Genomic DNA, 20234 nt, shown 5'->3' on the forward strand with positions numbered 1-20234 from the left:
TCCTTTTGAGTCTGTTCAATCAAAAATCGTAGTTCCCCTGTGAGAGTTCTTCATGTCCTCCATAACTTCCTTCAGATAAGAACACACTCCCTTCACAACAGAGGCTGACTCCTCTGCTCTCTGTTTTTGTTCCTCCTCAAGAAAGATTATGACTTGATGATGGTTAGTTTCCATTTGTGTTCACACCGATGCTATGAGAGAGCTATGAGAGATGGGAGAAGTGTTAAGTCCTCATGACTTAACATGAGTGTGTCTCTGATGCATTAGGATACCCAGGCCAAGCAGACAGGATACAGCCTTCACCAGCTCCAGGGGAATAAGGCCCACGGTACAGAACGCTGCGGAATGCTGTACAAGAAGAGTGAGGGGTGAGTGGACAGAGCTTTAATCACCAATTTGGCCTCTGGTACACAGAGCCAAGAGGAGCTGTTTGTTTCCCCGACAAAGGCAGGGAAATGTGGTTTTCATCGAGGCGTTGTGGTAATATGATGTAATATGATGTAATATGCCTTATCACATACATCATTCCATTTGCTGTTCATGAAATGGTATGGTTTGGTATTTTATTAGCTGTTGTGAAAGCAGCAGCTACTCTTCCTGGGGTCCACACATAACATGACACATTACATAATACAGAACATTAATAGACAAGAACATTAAGGACAGAACTACATACATTTAAAAATGGACATGTAGCCTTCATATCAATATGTACACACAAACTATCTAGGTCAAATAGGGAAGAGGAGTTGTGCTGTGAGGTGTTGCTTTATATGTTTTTTTTAAACCAGGTTTGCTGTTTATTTGAAGAATATGAGATGGGGGTTCCATGCAATAATGGCTCTATATAATGCTGTACTCTTTCTGGAATTTGTTCTGGATTTAGTTGTGGTTTGTGATATAGAAGCTGTGCCGTAGAGGAATAGAGTGTTCTAGTGAAATAATGAATGTTTACTCTTCTTCAGTCTCAGGAAGGTGTGGCAAAAGAGGAAGTGTTCGGTGAAGAACGGGTTCCTGACTATCTCCCATGGAACGGTAAGAGACTTCCTGTTTTTGTCTTCTCCTATTGGTCACTCACTTTCCTTCATGCATGCTGTCATGCATGGCCCTCTCCTTACGGTCTGAATATACAGTACATACTACATGTCAGTCAGTGGGATTCTGTAAGGTCTTTATTTTGGACACATTTCTTCCATAAATTGGAAAAAAATAAGATGTGGACGACGAAGTACAATTATTATTATTACCTCTTTTTTTTAAGAGCCAAACAACATGTTAGGAGAGAGCAAGAAGAAGAGAAAGATCAACAGAAGGAAGAGCATAAGCAAAAGGATGATAGACAGAATGGTGGGAAGAGGAATTTACCTCTTCATTTTCTGGTTGGCAGGCGGGGTGATTTCATTACTACCCCAGTACTCTCAAACTTGACTGGATTCCTGTTGACCTCTTCTAGGAATCCAATCACAAACCAGTACAAGCTCTTTTGGGCATGACTTTCCTCTTGACAACATTACCCTGAGCTCCAACGTTATTGTCCAAACGGCATAGTATTGTCTCAGTTGTGATCACAGAATGTCGTGACTGATCATTTCAGTAACAACCCTGTGTCAGGTCCTAAAACCTCTACGATTATTGCAGCTTCTCGCCAGACACAATACTGAGATATTGTTTGAAAGCTAAAATTCCCCCTGAGCATGGCTTCCACAGTGAATTCCCCCTGAGCCTGGCTTCCACAGTGAATTGTCCCTGAGCCTGGCTTCCACAGTGAATTCCCCCTGAGCCTGGCTTCCACAGTGAATTCCCCCTGAGCCTGGCTTCCACAGTGAATTCCCCCTGAGCCTGGCTTCCGCAGTGAATTCCCCCTGAGCCTGGCTTCCGCAGTGAATTCCCCCTGAGCCTGGCTTCCACAGTGAATTGTCCCTGAGCCTGGCTTCCACAGTGAATTCCCCCTGAGCCTGGCTTCCACAGTGAATTCCCCTTGAGCATGGCTTCCACAGTGAATTCCCCTGAGCATGGCTTCCACAGTGAATTCCCCCTGAGCCTGGCTTCCAGTGAATTGTCCCTGAGTGAAGTGAATCCCCCTGAGCCTGGCTTCCGCAGTGAATTCCCCTTGAGCCTGGCTTCCACAGTGAATTCCCCCTGAGCCTGGCTTCCGCAGTGAATTCCCCCTGAGCCTGGCTTCCACAGTGAATTCCCCCCTGAGCCCCCTGAGCCTGGCTTCCGCAGTGAGCCTGGCTTCCGCAGTTCCCCTGGCATGAGCCTGGCTTCCACAGTGAATTGTCCCTGAGCCTGGCTATCCACAGTGAATTGTCCCTGAGCCTGGCTTCCACAGTGAATTGTCCCTGAGCCTGGCTTGAATTGTCCACAGTGAATTGTCCCTGAGCCTGGCATCCACAGTGAATTGTCCCTGAGCCTGGCTTCCACAGTGAATTCCCTGAGCCTGGCTTCCACAGTGAATTCCCCTGAGCCTGGCTTCCACAGTGAATTCCCCCTGAGCCTGGCTTCCACAGTGAATTCCCCCTGAGCCTGGCTTCCACCCTGAGGTGGCATCCACAGTTTGTCCCCTGACCTGGCCCTGAGCCTGGTATCCACAGTGAATTCCCATGGCTTCCACGGTGAGCCTGGCCTGGCATCCACGGTGAATTGTCCCTGAGCCTGAGCCTGGCCTGGTATCCACAGTGAAGTGTCCCTGAGCCTGGCATCCACGGTAAATTGTCCCTGAGCCTGGTATCCACAGTGAATTGTCCCTGAGCCTGGTATCCACAGTGAATTGTCCCTGAGCCTGGTATCCACAGTGAATTGTCCCTGAGCCTGGCTTCCACAGTGAATTGTCCCTGAGCATCAAATCAAATCAAATTGTATTAGTCACATGCGCCGAATACAACAGGTGTGTAGACAGTGAAATGCTTACTTACAAGCCCCTAACCAACAATGCAGTTTAAAAAATATAAATAAGAAATAAAAAGAACAAGTAATTAAAGAGCAGCAGTAAAATAACAATGGCGAGACTATATACAGGGGGTACCAGTACAGAGTCAATGTGTTGGGGCACTAGTTAGTCGAGCGAATTGAGGTAACATGTACATGTAGGTAGAGTTATTAAAGTGACTATGCATAGATAATAACAGAGAGTAGCAGCGACGTAAAAGGGGTGGGGGGGTTGGCAATGCAAATAGTCTGGGTAGCCATTTGAAATAGTTTCCACAGTGAATTTGTCCAGTGATAATGGAAGAAAAGGATCACATTTGTTCTGTTTCCCTGCATTTCACATTTGACAATAAATAACTGGACAGTAATTGTGCGACAACACTGCTGTTCTTTGGGCCTTTATAGAGATGTGGCTGTAAGCCAACGATACATTTCTAGGAGGCTGCTGCATTTGACGTTCTCTTTTTATTTTTTAAATAATGTTTTTTATTTAAAGTAATTTTACTGTTTGGCATTATCCAACTGGGAAAGTGGCATGAATACAATATGAGCAACTTCAGCAGTCTGGCCCCCTCGGTTCTCTTACTCTTCTTTGCTCCTCTCTCATAGGCTAACACACCACCAGCAAAACTCAACCTGCTAACCTGTCAAGTGAAGCGTAACCCGGATGAGAAGAAAAGCTTTGATCTCTTCTCACGTAACTAAAGCAGCACTTTGATGCTCCATCTCAAACCTCTGCAACACTAGTCTGAATATGTAGCTACAATAGCAAAAGCATGACAGAAAACTATTCCAGAGACTCTATGATATGATAGTTATTGAATGACAGACATGTATCTTCCATCGAGTCTCTTAGCATCTCTTACTGCAAGTGCCAGTTGCATGTTGCTCAATCAGCCTATTATTTGTCTAAACAGATGACAGAACCTATCACTTTCAAGCTGAGGATGAGGCAGAGTGTCAGATGTAAGTACTGTGCCTGTCTGTGCCTTTTGCACTATGCAAGTTTGTGTGTGAACGTGGTGTGTACATCATTATGTCTGTACATGATACAGGTGGTACATGTAATTGGTCTCTCAGATTCTCTTTAAAGTCTTTCGCGTCACTAATGGAACCCTATTCCCCATAGGGCTCCGGTCAAAGGTAGTGCATTACATAGGGAATAGGGTGCCATATGGGACTCCACCTTTGCCCTCAGAGCTTACTGGTTCTCTCTGCTGCCTGTGTTTTCAGATGGATCTCAGTCCTGCAGAACAGTAAGGAGGAAGCCCTGAACGATGCCTTCAAAGGAGACCAGGACGAGGGAGGGGAGAACAACATAGTCCAGGAGCTGACCAAGGCCATCGTCAGCGAGGTCAAGAGGATGAGCGGCAACGATGTGTGCTGCGACTGCGGAGCGCCCAGTGAGTGACACACTGAGCATGCTGGGAAAAGGCAGCATGAATGTTTTGTGGTCTTCCTCCCAGAGGGTTATTATATCAAAGTGAAGAATGCATAGTCTACATATGTGATATATGTGAATGTGTGAGGGTCTGACATGGGTTTAGTCATTTACAAGGCTGAATGTACAATGGTTTGACAATTAACATGGGCTTTTCTCCATGTGCTGCACACACATTCTTAGGATTCTTTGTTAGGTCAGTCAGATTAGTTCTGCAAGGACAGAAGAAAGAGTGTTGGCTGTTCAGGCCGTCTGATGTTACTGAAATCCCACTGGGCCTATACACTGAGTGTACAAAACATTATGAACACCTACTCTTTCCCTGACATAGACTGACCTGGTGAATCCAGGCAAAAGCTATGATCCCGTTTTGATGTCACTTACTAAATCCACTTCAATCAGTGTAGATGAAGGGGAGGAGACAGGCTAAATAAGTATTTTAAGCCTTGATACAATTGAGACATGGATTGTGTATGTGTGCCATTCAGAGGGTAAATGGGCAAGACAAAATATTGAAGTATTTAAGTGCTTTTGAACGGGGTATGGTAGTAGGTACCAGGCGCACCGGTTTGACTGTGTCAAGAACTGCAACGCTGCTGGGTTTTTCACGCTTAACAGTTTCCCGTGTGTATCAAGAATGGTCCACCACCCAAAAGACATCCAGCCAACTTGACACAACTGTGGGAAGCATTGGAGTCAACATGGGCCAGCATCCCTGTGGAATGCTTTTGACACCCTGTAGAGTCCATGACCCAACGAATTGAGGTTGTTCTGGGGGCAAAAGGGGAGGGTGCAACTCAATATTAGGAATGTGTTCTTAATGTTTTGTACACTGTGTTTATAGGACACTGAAAATAGTGCATCAATAAACTACAGCTCCTTTTTAGGAGTGGAACATTATTTAACGGTGCAACTATTTCAGGTAAGAACTTATAATGAGATCACCCTAGTCTTTTTTCTTTTTATTGTTTTTTAAAAGTCATTTTCAAGTTTATTGGACAGCGACAGTTGAGAAAGACAGGAAAATGAAGAGGAGAAATGGTGTGCCTCTCCGCCAGCGCTGGCATAGCGCTGGCATAGATGTAGGATCTTAATTTGATCAATCTTTTGTTGCCGAGAATTTTCCTGTGCAGGAGGAAATGCAAACTTGTGCTTATTCAAGGTTTAAAAAGGCTTCTAAAGTGTGTACTTTCCACTTTAAAATGTCAGACTTGATTTGCCCTAATGAAAAATGTATCAACTCCTACAAAAAATGGCCATTGATTATAATCCCCATAATAATTCACATTTCCTGTTGCTGCAGGATTATTTTCCTGCTGTAGAAAACTGGGTCAAATTGAGATCCTGCATCTCTACATGTGTGCCCCGAGGCAATGTTAGCTAGCGCCAGACCACCCCGGGATACAGCACACTAGTCTTAACACTGATAATATCCTCTATATCTGTCTTCAGATCCCACCTGGCTCTCCACTAACCTGGGAGTGCTCATCTGCATCGAGTGTTCTGGAATCCACAGGGAGATGGGCGTCCACTACTCTAGAATACAGTCTCTCACACTGGACGTCCTGGGAACCTCAGAGCTCCTGGTAGATACTACAGGCTTTTAGGATTGTATTTGACAGACTTTTGTACTATAGTATAGTTAAATCTGGGAGATTAAGGCTAGATTCATAAAGGCTGAGCAGATACGAAATTGACGTGTGCTCTACCTGGTCTTTCCCAGCTGGCTAAGAATGTAGGGAACGCAGGTTTCAATGAGATCATGGAGGCGGACCTGTCTGCACAGAGCGTGACTAAACCCAACCCCTCCAGTGACATGTAAGTGACAGACTGCAGGGCAGGCCACACAAAACAGGAACAACACTGAATAGATTTCATTTCACATTAAGTCGAAATACGTTTCACTTCTTTTTTTTATACTGTTTATAGTCCTGAGTGTCTTAGGTTGTGTCCAAAATGACACACAATTCAATGGGCCCTGGTCTACAGACACCCTAGTTCGAATCCAGGTTATATCACAACCAGCCGTGATTGGGAGTCCCATAGGGTGGCACAGAATTTGGCCTGTGTAGGGCATCATTGTAAATAAGAATTAGTTCTTAACTGACTTGCCTAGTAAAATAAAGGTTAAAAAAAACTTTTTTTTACAAATAAAAGTAGTGCACTGTGCTGCTGAGGGGAGGACGGCTCATAATAATGGATGGAACCGAGCGAATGGAATGGCAACAAATCATGTGTTTGATACCATTCTACCCCTTCCACTCCAGCCATTACCACAAGCCCGTCCTCCCCAATTAAGGTGCCACCAACCTCCTGTGCACTAATATATAAGGGAGAGGGGTGCCAATTTGTACGCAGGTTTGCACTTGTTTCCTGTCTCTTTCCTGGTATTTGATCATCTATCTGTCTGGGCTCTTGTCTCCCTCAGGCAGACGAGGAAGGACTACATCACAGCCAAGTACACGGAGAAGCGTTTTGCTCAGAGGAAGTGTGCGGACGTGGCGTCCAGGCTGCACGTCCTGTGTGAGGCAGTGAAGACCCGAGACATCCTCTCTCTCATCCAGGTCTATGCTGAAGGAGTGGACCTGATGGAGACCATCCCGCTGGCCAATGAGCATGTGAGATGATTGACACTGGTTGCGTCCCAAATGGCACCCTATTTCTTACATAGTCCACTACTTTTCACCAGAGCACTATGGGCCCTGGTCAAAAATAGTGCACCATATAGGGAGTAGGGTGCCATTTGGGAAGTAGACATTGCCTTCTAAAAGTGACATGAGAGAAACATTAGTCTTGAAGTCCCTCATGGACTTAAAAAGCTTGACTGGTTTTTCTAGTTTTTGTGTGATTTGTTTTTGTGTGATTTGTCATTTGTCATATTTGAATGCCTCTGATTGGTAGGTATATTGGCTATATGTTTCTAACTCTGATGTTGTCGAACTGTTGTCTTGAGTTGTCATTGTTTCATGCTTTCAGGAACCGGGTGAGACAGCACTACACCTAGCAGTACGAATGGTGGACCGCAACTCCCTCCATATTGTGGACTTCCTGGCCCAAAATAGGTACTAAAGTACTGGGTGAAAAGATGCTGGTTTTATAGCTTATAGTAGCAGAAGCAAACAAGCTCTCAGATATCAAATGTGAAGAGGGGAAGTTATTTAACAGCATATAATGAAATATTTAGATAGGAGCAGAAGTTGTTCTCCCAATAACTGTCAATATCAACGAACGGCAGTGTTGCCCCCTTGTGGTGATAGTGCTCAGCTGCGTGTCTAACTTAACTTTTCTTTTTAGGTTCCAAAAGTCCTCACAAGGATAGGAAAATAAGGCTTTTTAGGCTTAGGGGTTAGGTTTAGTGTTAGGGTTAGAATTAGGGTAGGGGTAAGGGGTTAGGAATTAGGGTTTGGGGTTAAGGTTTGGTTAAGAGTAAGGTTTAGGGTTAGGAAAAATACAATTTTGAATGGGTATACATTTTTTGTCCCCCACTTGGATAGTAAAACCAACGTGTGTGTGTGTCTCTCTCTGTCTGTAATTCTGTCTGTGTGTGTAAGTGGGAACCTGGAGAAGCAGACAGCCAAAGGGAGCACGGCACTGCACTACTGCTGTCTGACCGACAACAGTGAGTGTCTCAAACTGCTACTGCGGGGCAGGGCCTCAGTCAGTATTGGTAAGTACCCTCGTAGGATCAATTGCATCCCAAATGGCACCCTATTTCCTATATAGTGCACTACTTTTAATCAGGACTCATAGGGCTCTAGTCAAAAGTAGTGCACTATATATGGAATAGGGTGCAATTTGGGATACAACCCATCAACAAATGATAAAGGGCTGGTCAAGTCCCATAGAAACACGTTATTGAAGCTCTGGTTGGTTTGTCTGTCTCTGTGTGCAGCCAACGAGGCAGGAGAAACACCAATGGACATCGCCAAACGCCTCAAACATACGCAGTGTGAGGAGCTGGTGAGTGTAGGCTTGCAATGTAATCTGAAGGTCATAGACATTTTAACACAATGACTGTATCCCAATTCTCCACCCTTTTCCCAACGTGTTAACTTGCACACTTTTCGGCGTGGATTTAACAATAGAGAAAACTCCCCCCAGACAATTCTTACACCATTCTTATGCTTTTAAATCCATGACAGGGAGAGGGCAAAGGCACACTTTTGGAAAAGGGTGGAGGATTAGGAAACAGCCTATAAAAATATGATGATCCTCTTTATTAGAGGGTCCATGGTGCCATATGATCAAGATGGGTAACAGCAGATAGAGGTTGACTGTACGTTTGTTGTCTTTGTGGTGTTCAGCTGACCCAGGCCGAGACGGGGAAGTTCAACGTCCACGTGCATGTGGAGTATGAGTGGCGGCTCAGCAACGACGACAACCTGGACGAGAGCGAAGATGAGATGGAGGACAAGGTGAGTTAGTTTACCTTTATTTTGGTTTGATTTATTAGGATCCCCATGATGACAGACTTACTGGGGTCTGACATGTAACGAAAAAAACATTAAAAACAAACAAAAACGTTAACATGTATATACAGTACCAATCAAAAGTTTGGACACACCTACTCATTCCAGGGTTTTCTTTATTTTTACTATTTTATTTTCATGTAGTAACCAAAAAAGTGTTTAACAAATCAAAATATATTATATATTTGAGCTTCTTCAAAGTAGCCACCCTTTGCCTTGATGACAGCTTTGCACACTCTTGGCATTCTCTCAACCAGCTTCACCTGGAAAGCTTTTCCAATAGTCTTGAAGGAGTTCCCACAAATGCTGAGCACCTGTTGTTTGCTTTTCCTTCACTCTGCGGTCCAACTCATCCTCTGCGGTCCAACTCATCCTGTTCTTGGCCAGCTGCATTTTAACTAGGTCTTTCTTTGCTGCACTTGACCATATGACTGGACAATAATCAAGATAAGATCAAGCTAGAGCCTGCAGGACTTGCTTTATGGAGTGTGTGTAAAATTGCTGTATGGTTGAAACATCAGCATACATGGGGACACATGCTTTGTTTAATGCCAGTGGCAAGTCATTGCTAAAAATAGAAAAGAGTAGAAGGCTTAGAGCTGCCCTGCGTTACACCCACTTTACATGTTTGACATTAGAGAAGCTTCCATTAAAGTAAACCCTCTGAGTTCTATTAGATACAGTAGATGACCCTGAATCCACGATATAGCAGAGGTTGAAAAGCCATAACACATACACTGCCGTTCAAAAGTTTGGAGTCACTTAGAAATGTCCTTGTTTTTGAAAGAAAAGCACATTTTTTGTCCATTAAAATAACATCAAATTGATCAGAAATACAGTGTAGACATTGTCTCAACAACAGGTTGTGGTCAATAATATCAAAGGCTGCACTGAAATCTAACAGAGTGGAGGCTCTTATAGCAGCAAGGGGGGGACCAACTCCGTATTAATGCCCATGATTTTGGAATGAGATGTTCGACGAGCAGGTGTCCACATACTTTTGGTCATGTAGTGTATGTGTTTATGACATCCCAGGGGAATCGGTGCTGCCTACTGTATACCAGACACACTTGGTATGCATATAAACTGTTCTATGCTGTGTATGTAGGCTGTGCTATGCTGTGCATGTAGCATATCACCATCTGTTTCCAATTGTTAAAAAAGATGGCATCGATATCATTAGCAGTCTAGTAATGCTCTCTACCTGTGCGTCCTATCCCCCATAACCAGCCCATCCCCCACAGACGGTCAGAGCAGGAACGTCCTGTCAGCTGTTTCGTCCCGAGCAGTGGTCTCATGGGTCCAATGCCTGGTGGTCCCAACATGGCCTCCCTGGCCCGTGACGCAGCCAGCCTGGCCAGAGACAAGCAGAGAGCCCATCTCCCCAGCATGATGATGAACAACGAGACCTATGGCACCATCCTGGAACTCAGCCCCCCTCCCTCCGGCGTGCCAGCGTTACCGGTGGTACCCACCCCTCACCTTCCCCCCAGGACAGCCACCAAAGGTCAGTCGGACGACAATGAGCATAGGTCATAGGTCATGCATTAGGTCAGGGGTGTCAAACTCAAGTCCTGGAGGGTGTCTTCTGGTTTTTGTTTTATCCTTTCGTTAGGTTCTAATTATCAGAGTAAGAACTCAATGGACACTATGAAAGCTCAAACCAAGTTTATTCTTCCCAAAGGATCAAACAGCTGAATCGAACACAACATGCTTACCATAGTGGTGGTATTTGTACCCCACTTTGGGTGGAGTCTCCTCCATCTCGTTAAACATTGTATCTTTATTGCTAGGCAGGAAACTAAGTGATACGGCAATAAACTTTTCCTCTCCCTTAACGTGACTTGACCTGACCTCGACCCCCTTCATCTCTAATCCATGACTCTCTCTCCCCTTATCAATGCCTGCCACGTGATCGTTTTCCCTACACTCAAAACATTCCAAGCTTAATTGCATCCACCATATACCTTCCTCCTACAGATAACCATTAACCTCTGGTGTAGACCCTCGACTATGGCACCCCTCAGGTCTCTAGTATAACTAATGATTCATAACATTTAAAGTTCACAAATCCAAACTCATCAGTCCCCCCTTTTTTTAACATTTGACATCATACTGTTCAACATGACATAAACTTGGAAATGACTTATAAATGGACAAACGATGATAATAAAACATGAATAAATAAATAAACATGATTAACGTTCACCGTGAGGTTTACAAACGCAGAGATTTATGTCCTCTGTTCTATGACAACACCATACACACTCTTATTTCCCTTTAGAACACTGATCATAACATGTGCGCTGGAGCCTTTGACTCCTTCCATTTCAACTTTCTCCGACATTATCTCACCACCGAGTCTAACAATTCACTGGTCTCTTTTCCCCATGATTCTCCATAACTACTGCACCACCATGTCAATGAACAAAAAAAAAATGTAACGTTCATTTTAGGTTTGGTACCCCAATGCTAATTCCTCGTGACCCCTCCACCCTTTCGTCCATTCTAGAAATATATTTCAGAATAAAGTGACATAAAATGTAAATCTTTCATAATAAAACGACATAAAATGTCTCATGAGATTAAAAGCCCCCCCAAGGTTTTCTGAGTTACCCGGAGTGTTTGGCCAGATACTTTTTTATTTGTTTCCTCTTTAGAATCCATTCCCCAGGTGTTTCGCCTAGATTCTGTAACCCAAAATACTTTTTCCTGTGGCAAATTTAGACAATTTCTCATCATAACAAATCCGCGATATTTGAACCCTGGCATCTATTAATAAGTTGTGTAAAATGTGTTCTCATCCGGTCTTCCTTCACATAGAAACTGTAATCTCTATAAACCACTATCGATCGAACCGATACCGATACCATATGTGAAAGTTTCCTGTCCCGCTACTTTCAGAAGGTTTTGTTGCTGCTCTTTTGAAAAAGAGGCAAACGCTTACATGGCAGCATTTCCTCCGAATGCAACAGGCTCCACTTCCACTCTACACTCATTATTCCAAAACCCAACGGCCCCACATCTAAAACAGGGATCTATCTCCCTACGCTTTGGTGTCTTTTGTTTGCCTTACCTTGGCCATTGAAACCACTGTTGGTGACTTCCACTGTGACTGTATTAAACCATCGCACGTCTGCAAAGTGAACAGAGTTATATTCCACTCAAAGCATCCTGCTCTATTTCATCCACAACCCCCGCAATTGATCACAGGTTTCCAACCTGCCACCAAAGCCGAAGTGCAAATTCAGTCTTTCTGTGTCTGCGTACTTCTACTACTTCCAGGTTTATCGGTTTGTATTTTTTGTTGATAGAACGCTGACATCAAGATGTTGGCATATTGAGCTTTTGATTCTGGTTCTATGTCAAGTCACAATTGCCTCCCTGAATTCTCTATCAGAATAGAATGTTCCGTTAGCCAGGAAATGGTGACCAATTTTATCCCGTTTGCTGAATTTTTCCCATATTCGAGCCGATTTGTTAGAATGCTTGTGCCCTTCTTTCAGCGCCTCCATGGCTTAAATCCTCTAGTTCCACTTTACAGGGAGAATCGGGGCAGTCTGTCACCATTTCAATAGTTATAATTCCCAAACCTCTCCCGACAGTGTCCAGGGTGTTTTCTTCACTCCCGTCTCTACACCTTCTATGAACTGTTTTCCAAGGTAGCGCTACCCACTTCCCCGGAGAATTCCCCACTTCCCCGGAGTTATGGTATTTGTGCCTATTAATTGGTCACGGCACTTAATACCTTGTATTAGAACCAATACTACAGCGTCTGCAAATGTATTACTGGAAAATACAACCGCCCCAATAGGGCATAAACCAACCTCTCTCCTTATCGCTACTGCTCATATACTCAAATCATGTTATCTTTCTCTTTTTCTAACCCACAGCTACTTGGCCCTCCAGGAATTGAGTTTGTCACCCCTGTGCTGGACCATAGGTCCTTGAAAGTGTTGCTGGAATAGTGACAAATGGTTGACCCTATGACTGTAACCTTGCAGGTCCACGGTGGAAGCAGGTTCCTATGGAGGGGGTGGGTAGACAGAGGTCCTCCTCAGACCCCCCAGACCCTCACACCCCAGACCCCAACTGCTCCATGTATGGTAAGTGCACTATATCATACTACACAATAAATAACACAATTGTAATTATGTGATGGTGTCACGATCGTCGTAAGCATACTCGGACCAAAGCGCAGTGTGATCTGGGTCCCACATATTTATTTAATGAAACGCACAAAAACAATAAAGAATAACGTGACGTTCTGGAGTGCTCACAGGCAACTACACAAAAAGAAGATCCCACAAAACACAGTGGGGAAATGGCTGCCTAAATATGATCCCCAATCAGAGACAACGAAAAACAGCTGCCTCTGATTGGGAACTATACCAGGCCAACATAGAACTAAACAACCTAGAATACCCACCCTAGTCACACCCCGACCTAACCAAAATAGAGAATAAAAAGGCTCTCTATGGTCAGGGCGTGACAGATGGATAGATAGATTGATATCACTCTCCTCTCTCCATGTAGTGCTTCCTCCAACTGCTCCCCCTCCCCCTGTGAACAAGAGGACTAATGTGATGGAGCCTAGAGGCCATAAGACTGGTCCTCTACCACCTTTACCTCCAGTATTACCTGGGTCTCCAGTGCCAACGGTCATCCCAGGAGCACCAGTCCAACCAACAGCACCCCCCTTCAAAACCACACAGCCCCCTCCTGTCCCCGCACACCCCTCTCCTGTCCCCGCACACCATCCCAGCAGGAGAGCCACAGGGCCCAAGTCACCTAAATCACCAACTAGGTAAGAACTGGGGCAGAATTTATCAAGCATCTCAGAGTAAGAGTGCTGAATTAGGATCAGTTTAGTATTTTAAATCACAATGAATATGATTACGTGGATATGGGGGACCTGATCCTAATTCAGCACTTCTACTCTGAGACGCTTCATACATATGGCCACTGACCATGGAAGGATCATGTTTTGAATTCTTAAACTGCATCCTCATAATGTTCTCATTCAAGAGTATTGCATATTGTGTGTAGATAACCTGTGGATAGATGGATACAGTAGATGGATGGATGGATGGATGGATTGGTTTCACTCCCCGTTCTCCATCTAGTGATTATCAGTTAACTAAGACCATTCATGTATGTGTGGGTTCAGTTCAGATAAACCCGCTCCTAAAGGACCTCCCACCAGGACTGCTGGACCAACTGATGGACCAGGTAAACAGACAAATACAATTATTATAAAATATTAAATAACTGGTCTGTTCTGATTCAAAGAGCTTTAATGTACAGTTGAAGTTAGAAGTTTACATACACCTTATCCAAATACATTTAAACTCAGTTTTTCACAATTCCTGACATTTAATCCATGTCTTAGGTCAATTAGGATCACCACTTTGTTTTAAGAATGTGAAATGTCAGAATAATAGCAGAGAGAATTATTTATTTCAGATTTGATTTCTTTCATCACATTCCCAGTGTGTCAGAAGTTTACATACACTCAATTAGTATTTGGTAGCATTGCCTTTAAATTGTTTAACTTGGGTCAAACGTTTCGGGTAGCCTTCCACAAGCTTCCCACAATAAATTGGGTGAATTTTGGCCCATTTCCTCCTGACAGAGCTGGTGTAACTGAGTCAGGTTTGTAGGCCTCCTTGCTCGCACACGCTTTTTCAGTTCTGCCCACAAATGTTCTATGGGATTGAGGTCAGGGCTTTGTGATGGCCACTCCAATACCTTGACTTTGTTGTCCTTTAGCCATTTTGCCACAACTTTGGAAGTATGCTTGGGGTCATTGTCCATTTGGAAGACCCATTTGCGACCAAGCTTTAACTTCTTGACTGATGTCTTGAGATGTTGCTTCAATATATCCACATAATTGTCCCTCTTCATGATGCCATCTATTTTGTGAAGTGCACCAGTCCCTCCTACAGCAAAGCACCCCCACAACATGATGCTGCCACCCCCGTGCTTCACAGTTGGGATGGCGTTCTTTCGGCTTGCAAGCTTCCCCCTTTTTCCTCCAAACATAACGATGGTCATTATGGCCAAACAGTTATTTTTGTTTCCTCAGACCAGAGGACATTTCTCCAAAAAGTACAATCTTTGTCCCCATGTGCAGTTTTGGAGCAATGGCTTCTTCCTTGCTGAGCGGCCTTTCAGGTTATGTCGATATAGGACTCGTTATACTGTGGATATAGATACTTTGTATCTGTTTCCTCCAGCATCTTCACAAGGTCCTTTGCTATTGTTCTGGGATTGATTTGCACTTTTCGCACCAAAGTACGTTCATCTCTAGGAGACAGAACGCATCTCCTTTCTGAGCGGTATGGCGGCTGCGTGGTCCCATGGTGTTTATACTTGCGTACTATTGTTTGTACAGATGAATGTGCTACCTTCAGGCATTTGGAAATTGCTCCCAAGGATGAACCAGACTTGTGGAGGTCTACAAAAAAATTCTGAGGTCTTGGCTAATTTCTTTTGATTTTCCCATAATGTCAACCAAAGAGGGACTGAGTTTGAAGGTAGGCCTTGAAATATATCCACAGATACACCTCCAATTGACTCAAATGATGTCAATTAGCCTATCAGAAGCTTCTAAATCCATTACATAATTTCTGGAATTTTCCAAGCTGTTTAAAGGCACAGTCAACTTAGTGTATGTAAACTTCTGACCCACTGGAATTGTGATACAGTGAATTATAAGGGAAATAATCTGTCTGTTAACAATTGTTGGAAAAATTACTTGTGTCATGCACAAAGTAGATGTCCTAACCGACTGCCAAAACTATAGTTTGTTAATTAACAAGAAATGTGTGGAGTGGTTGAAAAACAAGTTTTAATGACTCCAACCTAAGTGTTTGTAAACTTCCCACTTCAAATGTAAAACCTTCTTCTAAACCTTCTTTTACAATTGCGTCTTTATTCTCTGTGTTTGGTCAATGAATTGATGATTGCTGTCTCTGTGTGTCTTTTTGTTTGTGTGAGCAGTAAAGACTGCACCTGTACCTGGCTCCCCTCACAGCTCTGGTCCCACCCCTCCAACACTGAAGCCCCGCGCCAACCACCCTGTAAGCGCCTAATATAATAATAAAATATGCCATTTAGCAGACACTTTTATCCAAAGCAACTTATGTGAGCATACATTTTCGTATGGGTGGCCCTAGCAGGAAAGGAAACCACAATCTTGATGTTGCTAACGCCAAGCTCTACCAACTGAGCCACACAGGACCTGACCTCAGCCAATTATTAGCTCCTGACATTGGCCAATTAGAGCTGTGCAATCACTACCTCACACACAGACTATTATAGCAATACAGTAATATCACATTTACACTGATTATGATCAAGTCATATTTACAGTCTTAGGATTTACCATCAGGACTGATTGAACACAAAAATCATAAACTAACATTGTCTTGTCTCACTTTGTATTAATTGGCCTTTTTCGCACTCAGAAACAGAAACCCAAGAGAGTGAAAGCCATCTACAACTGTTCTGCTGATAACTCAGATGAGTTGACATTCACAGAGGGAGAGGTGATCGTAGTGGATGGAGAGGAGGACCCGGAGTGGTGGGTAAGTACTGTATATATATATACACTCACACACACTCACACTAAAGTGTTGTCATATCTGTACCACTGACTGTATCCTGTCCTGTGTATATTACAGTTTGGACATATGGAGGGGGAGCCGACCAGGAGAGGGGTCTTCCCTGTGAAATTTGTACACTTCATCACTGACTGATGCATCTGATGGTGTGACCGAAGCTGTCTCTCGCCTCTAGGCTGTCTTTATCTATGGCTGTATCAGAAGAGGCTGGTGGGAGGAGCTATAGGAGGGCAGACTCATTGTAATGGCTAGAATGGAATTGATGGAACAGAGTCAAGCATGTGATTTCCATATGTTTGATACTGTTCCATTTATTCCATTCCAGACATTATAATAAACCCGTCCTCCTACAGCTCCTCCTACCAGCCTCCACTGGTCTTTATGTGAGACTGTGAGTGAAAAAGATGTGGAATGTGATCTGTGTGTGTGTGTGTATGATGTTATTCTCATGCATCCAAACATCAAAAGAAAATTACTGCTTCCCAAATAGTACCCTATTCCCTACATAGTGCACAACTTTTGACCAGAGTCCTATGGGTCCTGATCAATGGTAGGGCACTGTATAGGGAATGTATACTATGTGACCTGCCAACAGAATGTTCTACAATTATGGAAAATGTGTGACAAACTATGTAACAACATTAACCAAATAAGAGGCAAGGAGAAAACTGTTCAGCCCGCACCCCGAGGGTTGAGAAACTTCAGTTTGTTGGGACAACTGGAAATAACTGGAGAAAGATTCTGGTTAGACTATGGCTAGAATTCAATCCAATCGCACTTCGTCCACAATGTGCATTTTAAAGGCAATGTTCCCTTGTTCGCGGAGACCACATTCATGGTGTACGCTGCACATGTCTGCTTAATCAAAGATGACCTTTAAATGGTGTGTTGTCCCTCAGATCCAGTAATGTGTATTGTGTTATTAACTCAATGGGTATTGAAAGAGTAAACTCATAATGTAATAAAAAAAACATATTGTACAGACATTCAACGTTCTCTACATATTACATAGTCATTAAACTGCTGTGAATCACAAACACTTGCCACTGTGCATGGTCATCCCTGACCACCTCTGCTGATGGGAAACTGATATGTTTGATCCTAACATAGAAAAAAATCTAATTTATCAAGAAAGCATTTGTGAATATATATCATGCTATCGAAAGGGTTACAGGGTAACTCTGTATGTACATTGTTGTAGCTGTACAATCATCTTCCCTCTTGTTCTTTACAAGGTCATTAAAACTTGAAATGGCTCATTGTGTGTTTTGTCTTCAATTCATCATGTTATGACGGATCAGTATAGTGGTCACTCTACTTACACGTACTGTAATGACAGTCCAGATGATGATGATGACATGACAGATCATAGCAATCTAATAACTGCTCTTGCTGCTATGCCCTAAAATGTTGTTACAACACTGGTGTCGTCCCGAAAATCTCCCCCCTGCCAGAACAAACTTCATGTCAGGATAGGCAACCAAAATGAATAATGAATGTATGTGTGTTATATTAAACATAGAGGAGGGAGTAAAATGTTGGCAAGCAATAAACATTTCAGAACAACTATGGCTGAATTATTATCCTTCCACATTCAAAAATACTAATCGAATAAGACATGGGAGAGATGAGGAATTTTGGCAAAGAGTTTTATTTATAGACTAATACAAAATCAGTAGCAGATTTAAGTACGGGCGGCATCTTGCTGCCACCAGCGGGCGCGGCTGCTGAAGGGGGGCCTCGCCCAGGGGCATCTTGCTGCCACCAGCGGGCACGGCTGCTGAAGGGGGGCCTCGCCCAGGGGCATCTTGCTGCCACCAGCGGGCGCGGCTGCTGAAGGGGGGCCTCGCCCAGGGGCATCTTGCTGCCACCAGCGGGCGCGGCTGCTGAAGGGGGCCTCGCCCAGGGGCATCTTGCTGCCACCAGCGGGCGCGGCTGCTGAAGGGGGCCTCGCCCAGGGGCATCTTGCGGCTGCTGAAGGGGGCCTCGCCCAGGGGCATCTTGCTGCCACCAGCGGGCGCGGCTGCTGAAGGGGGGCCTCGCCCAGGGGCATCTTGCTGCCACCAGCGGGCGCGGCTGCTGAAGGGGGGCCTCGCCCAGGGGCATCTTGCTGCCACCAGCGGGCGCGGCTGCTGAAGGGGGGCCTCGCCCAGGGGCATCTTGCTGCCACCAGCGGGCGCGGCTGCTGAAGTGGGGCCTCGCCCAGGGGCATCTTGCTGCCACCAGGGGGCGCGGCTGCTGAAGGGGGGCCTCGCCCAGGGGCATCTTGCTGCCACCAGCGGGCGCGGCTGCTGAAGGGGGGACTCGCCCAGGGCGCCATACAAGCTAGAACCTCCACATACACTTGAAACAAATAGCCAAACCAAAAACTGCAGACAAAAATACTTTCTGCTACTAAGATCAGTGAAATGTAGGTTAAACTGACAGAGTGAAGAGCAGAAATGTCAACTAGCAAGCAAGTCGCAGTAACGACTCTGTCAATCACCGCATTCTTATCGGCAGACTCAATAACCTTGGCTTTTTAAATGACTGCCTCGCCTGGTTCACCAACTACTTCTCAGATAGAGTTCAGTGTGTCAAATCGGAGGGCCTTTTGTCCGGACCTCTGGCAGTCTCTATGGAGGGGCCACAGGGTTAAATTCTCGGGACGACTCTTTTCTCTGTATATATCAATGATGTCGCTCTTGCTGCTGGTGATTCTCTGATCCACTTCTACGCAGACGACACCATTCTGTATACATCTGGCCCTTCTTTGGACACTGTGCTAACAATCCTCCAAACAAGCTTCAATGCCATACAACACTCTGTCCGAGGCCTCCAACTGCTCTTAAATGCAAGTAAAACTAAGTGCATGCTCTTCAACCGATTGCTGCCCGCACTCTCCCGCCCGACTAGCATCACTACTCTGGACGGTTCTGACTTAGAATATGTGAACAACTACAAATACCTAGGTGTCTGATTAGACTGTAAACTCCTTCCAGACTCACATTAAGCATCTCCGATCCAAAATGAAATCTAGAATCGGCTTCCTATTTCGCAACAAAGCCTCCTTCCCTCATGCTGCCAAACATACCCTCATAAAACTGACTATCCTACCGATCCTTGATTTTGGCAATGTCATTTACAAAATAGCCTCCAACACTCTACTGGATGTAGTCTATCACAGTGCCATCCGTTTCGTCACCAAATCCCCATATACTACCCACCACTGCAACCTGTATGCTCTTGTTGGCTGGTCCTCACAACATATTCGTCTCCAAACCCACTGGCTCCAGGTCATCTATAAGTCTACGCTAGGTAAAGTCCCGCCTTATCTCAGCTCACTGATCACCATAGCAACACCCACCCATAGCACGCACTCCAGCAGGCATATTTCACTGGTCACCCCCAAAGCCAACACTTCCTAACAGTTCTCTGCTGCCAATGACTGGAACGAATTGCAAAAATCACTGAAGCTGGAGTCTTATACCTCCCTCTCTATCTTTAAGGATCAGCTGTCAGAGCAATGTACTGATCACTGTACCTGTACTCAGCCAGTCTGTAAATAGCACAACCAACTACCTCATCCCCATATTGTTATTTATTCTCTTGCTCTTTTGCACCCCACTATCTCTACTTGCACATCATCATCTGCACATCTGTCACTCCAGTGTTAATGCTAAATAGTAATTATTTCACCTCCATGGCCTATTAATTGCCTTACCTCAGTTATTGTCCAAAGATGCCCAAGTGTTTTTACCGGGCTAAATATGTAGCTAGCTAGTTGGT

General features: G+C 44.5%; 1 protein-coding gene across 1 annotated transcript in view; it reads left to right on the forward strand.

Moving 5' to 3' along the window:
- LOC112249844 (arf-GAP with SH3 domain, ANK repeat and PH domain-containing protein 2-like) overlaps positions 1-17722 on the forward strand; it is a 45434-nt gene extending 27712 nt beyond the window's left edge. Inside the window, exons 10-28 of the mRNA XM_042321530.1 lie at positions 268-368; positions 966-1035; positions 3538-3625; positions 3846-3894; positions 4162-4331; positions 5822-5955; positions 6093-6187; positions 6798-6987; positions 7346-7431; positions 7921-8036; positions 8262-8329; positions 8674-8784; positions 10069-10345; positions 12843-12944; positions 13375-13645; positions 14009-14070; positions 15844-15923; positions 16311-16430; positions 16527-17722. Coding sequence (XP_042177464.1) covers positions 268-368; positions 966-1035; positions 3538-3625; positions 3846-3894; positions 4162-4331; positions 5822-5955; positions 6093-6187; positions 6798-6987; positions 7346-7431; positions 7921-8036; positions 8262-8329; positions 8674-8784; positions 10069-10345; positions 12843-12944; positions 13375-13645; positions 14009-14070; positions 15844-15923; positions 16311-16430; positions 16527-16601 — 2265 coding nt within the window. The 3' untranslated portion in view covers positions 16602-17722. The remainder of the gene's footprint in view (positions 1-267; positions 369-965; positions 1036-3537; positions 3626-3845; positions 3895-4161; positions 4332-5821; positions 5956-6092; positions 6188-6797; positions 6988-7345; positions 7432-7920; positions 8037-8261; positions 8330-8673; positions 8785-10068; positions 10346-12842; positions 12945-13374; positions 13646-14008; positions 14071-15843; positions 15924-16310; positions 16431-16526) is intronic.
- The last annotated feature ends 2512 nt before the right edge of the window (positions 17723-20234 follow it).

This window comes from Oncorhynchus tshawytscha, linkage group LG05 (assembly GCF_018296145.1).
Source record: "Oncorhynchus tshawytscha isolate Ot180627B linkage group LG05, Otsh_v2.0, whole genome shotgun sequence".
NCBI lineage: Eukaryota > Metazoa > Chordata > Actinopteri > Salmoniformes > Salmonidae > Oncorhynchus > Oncorhynchus tshawytscha.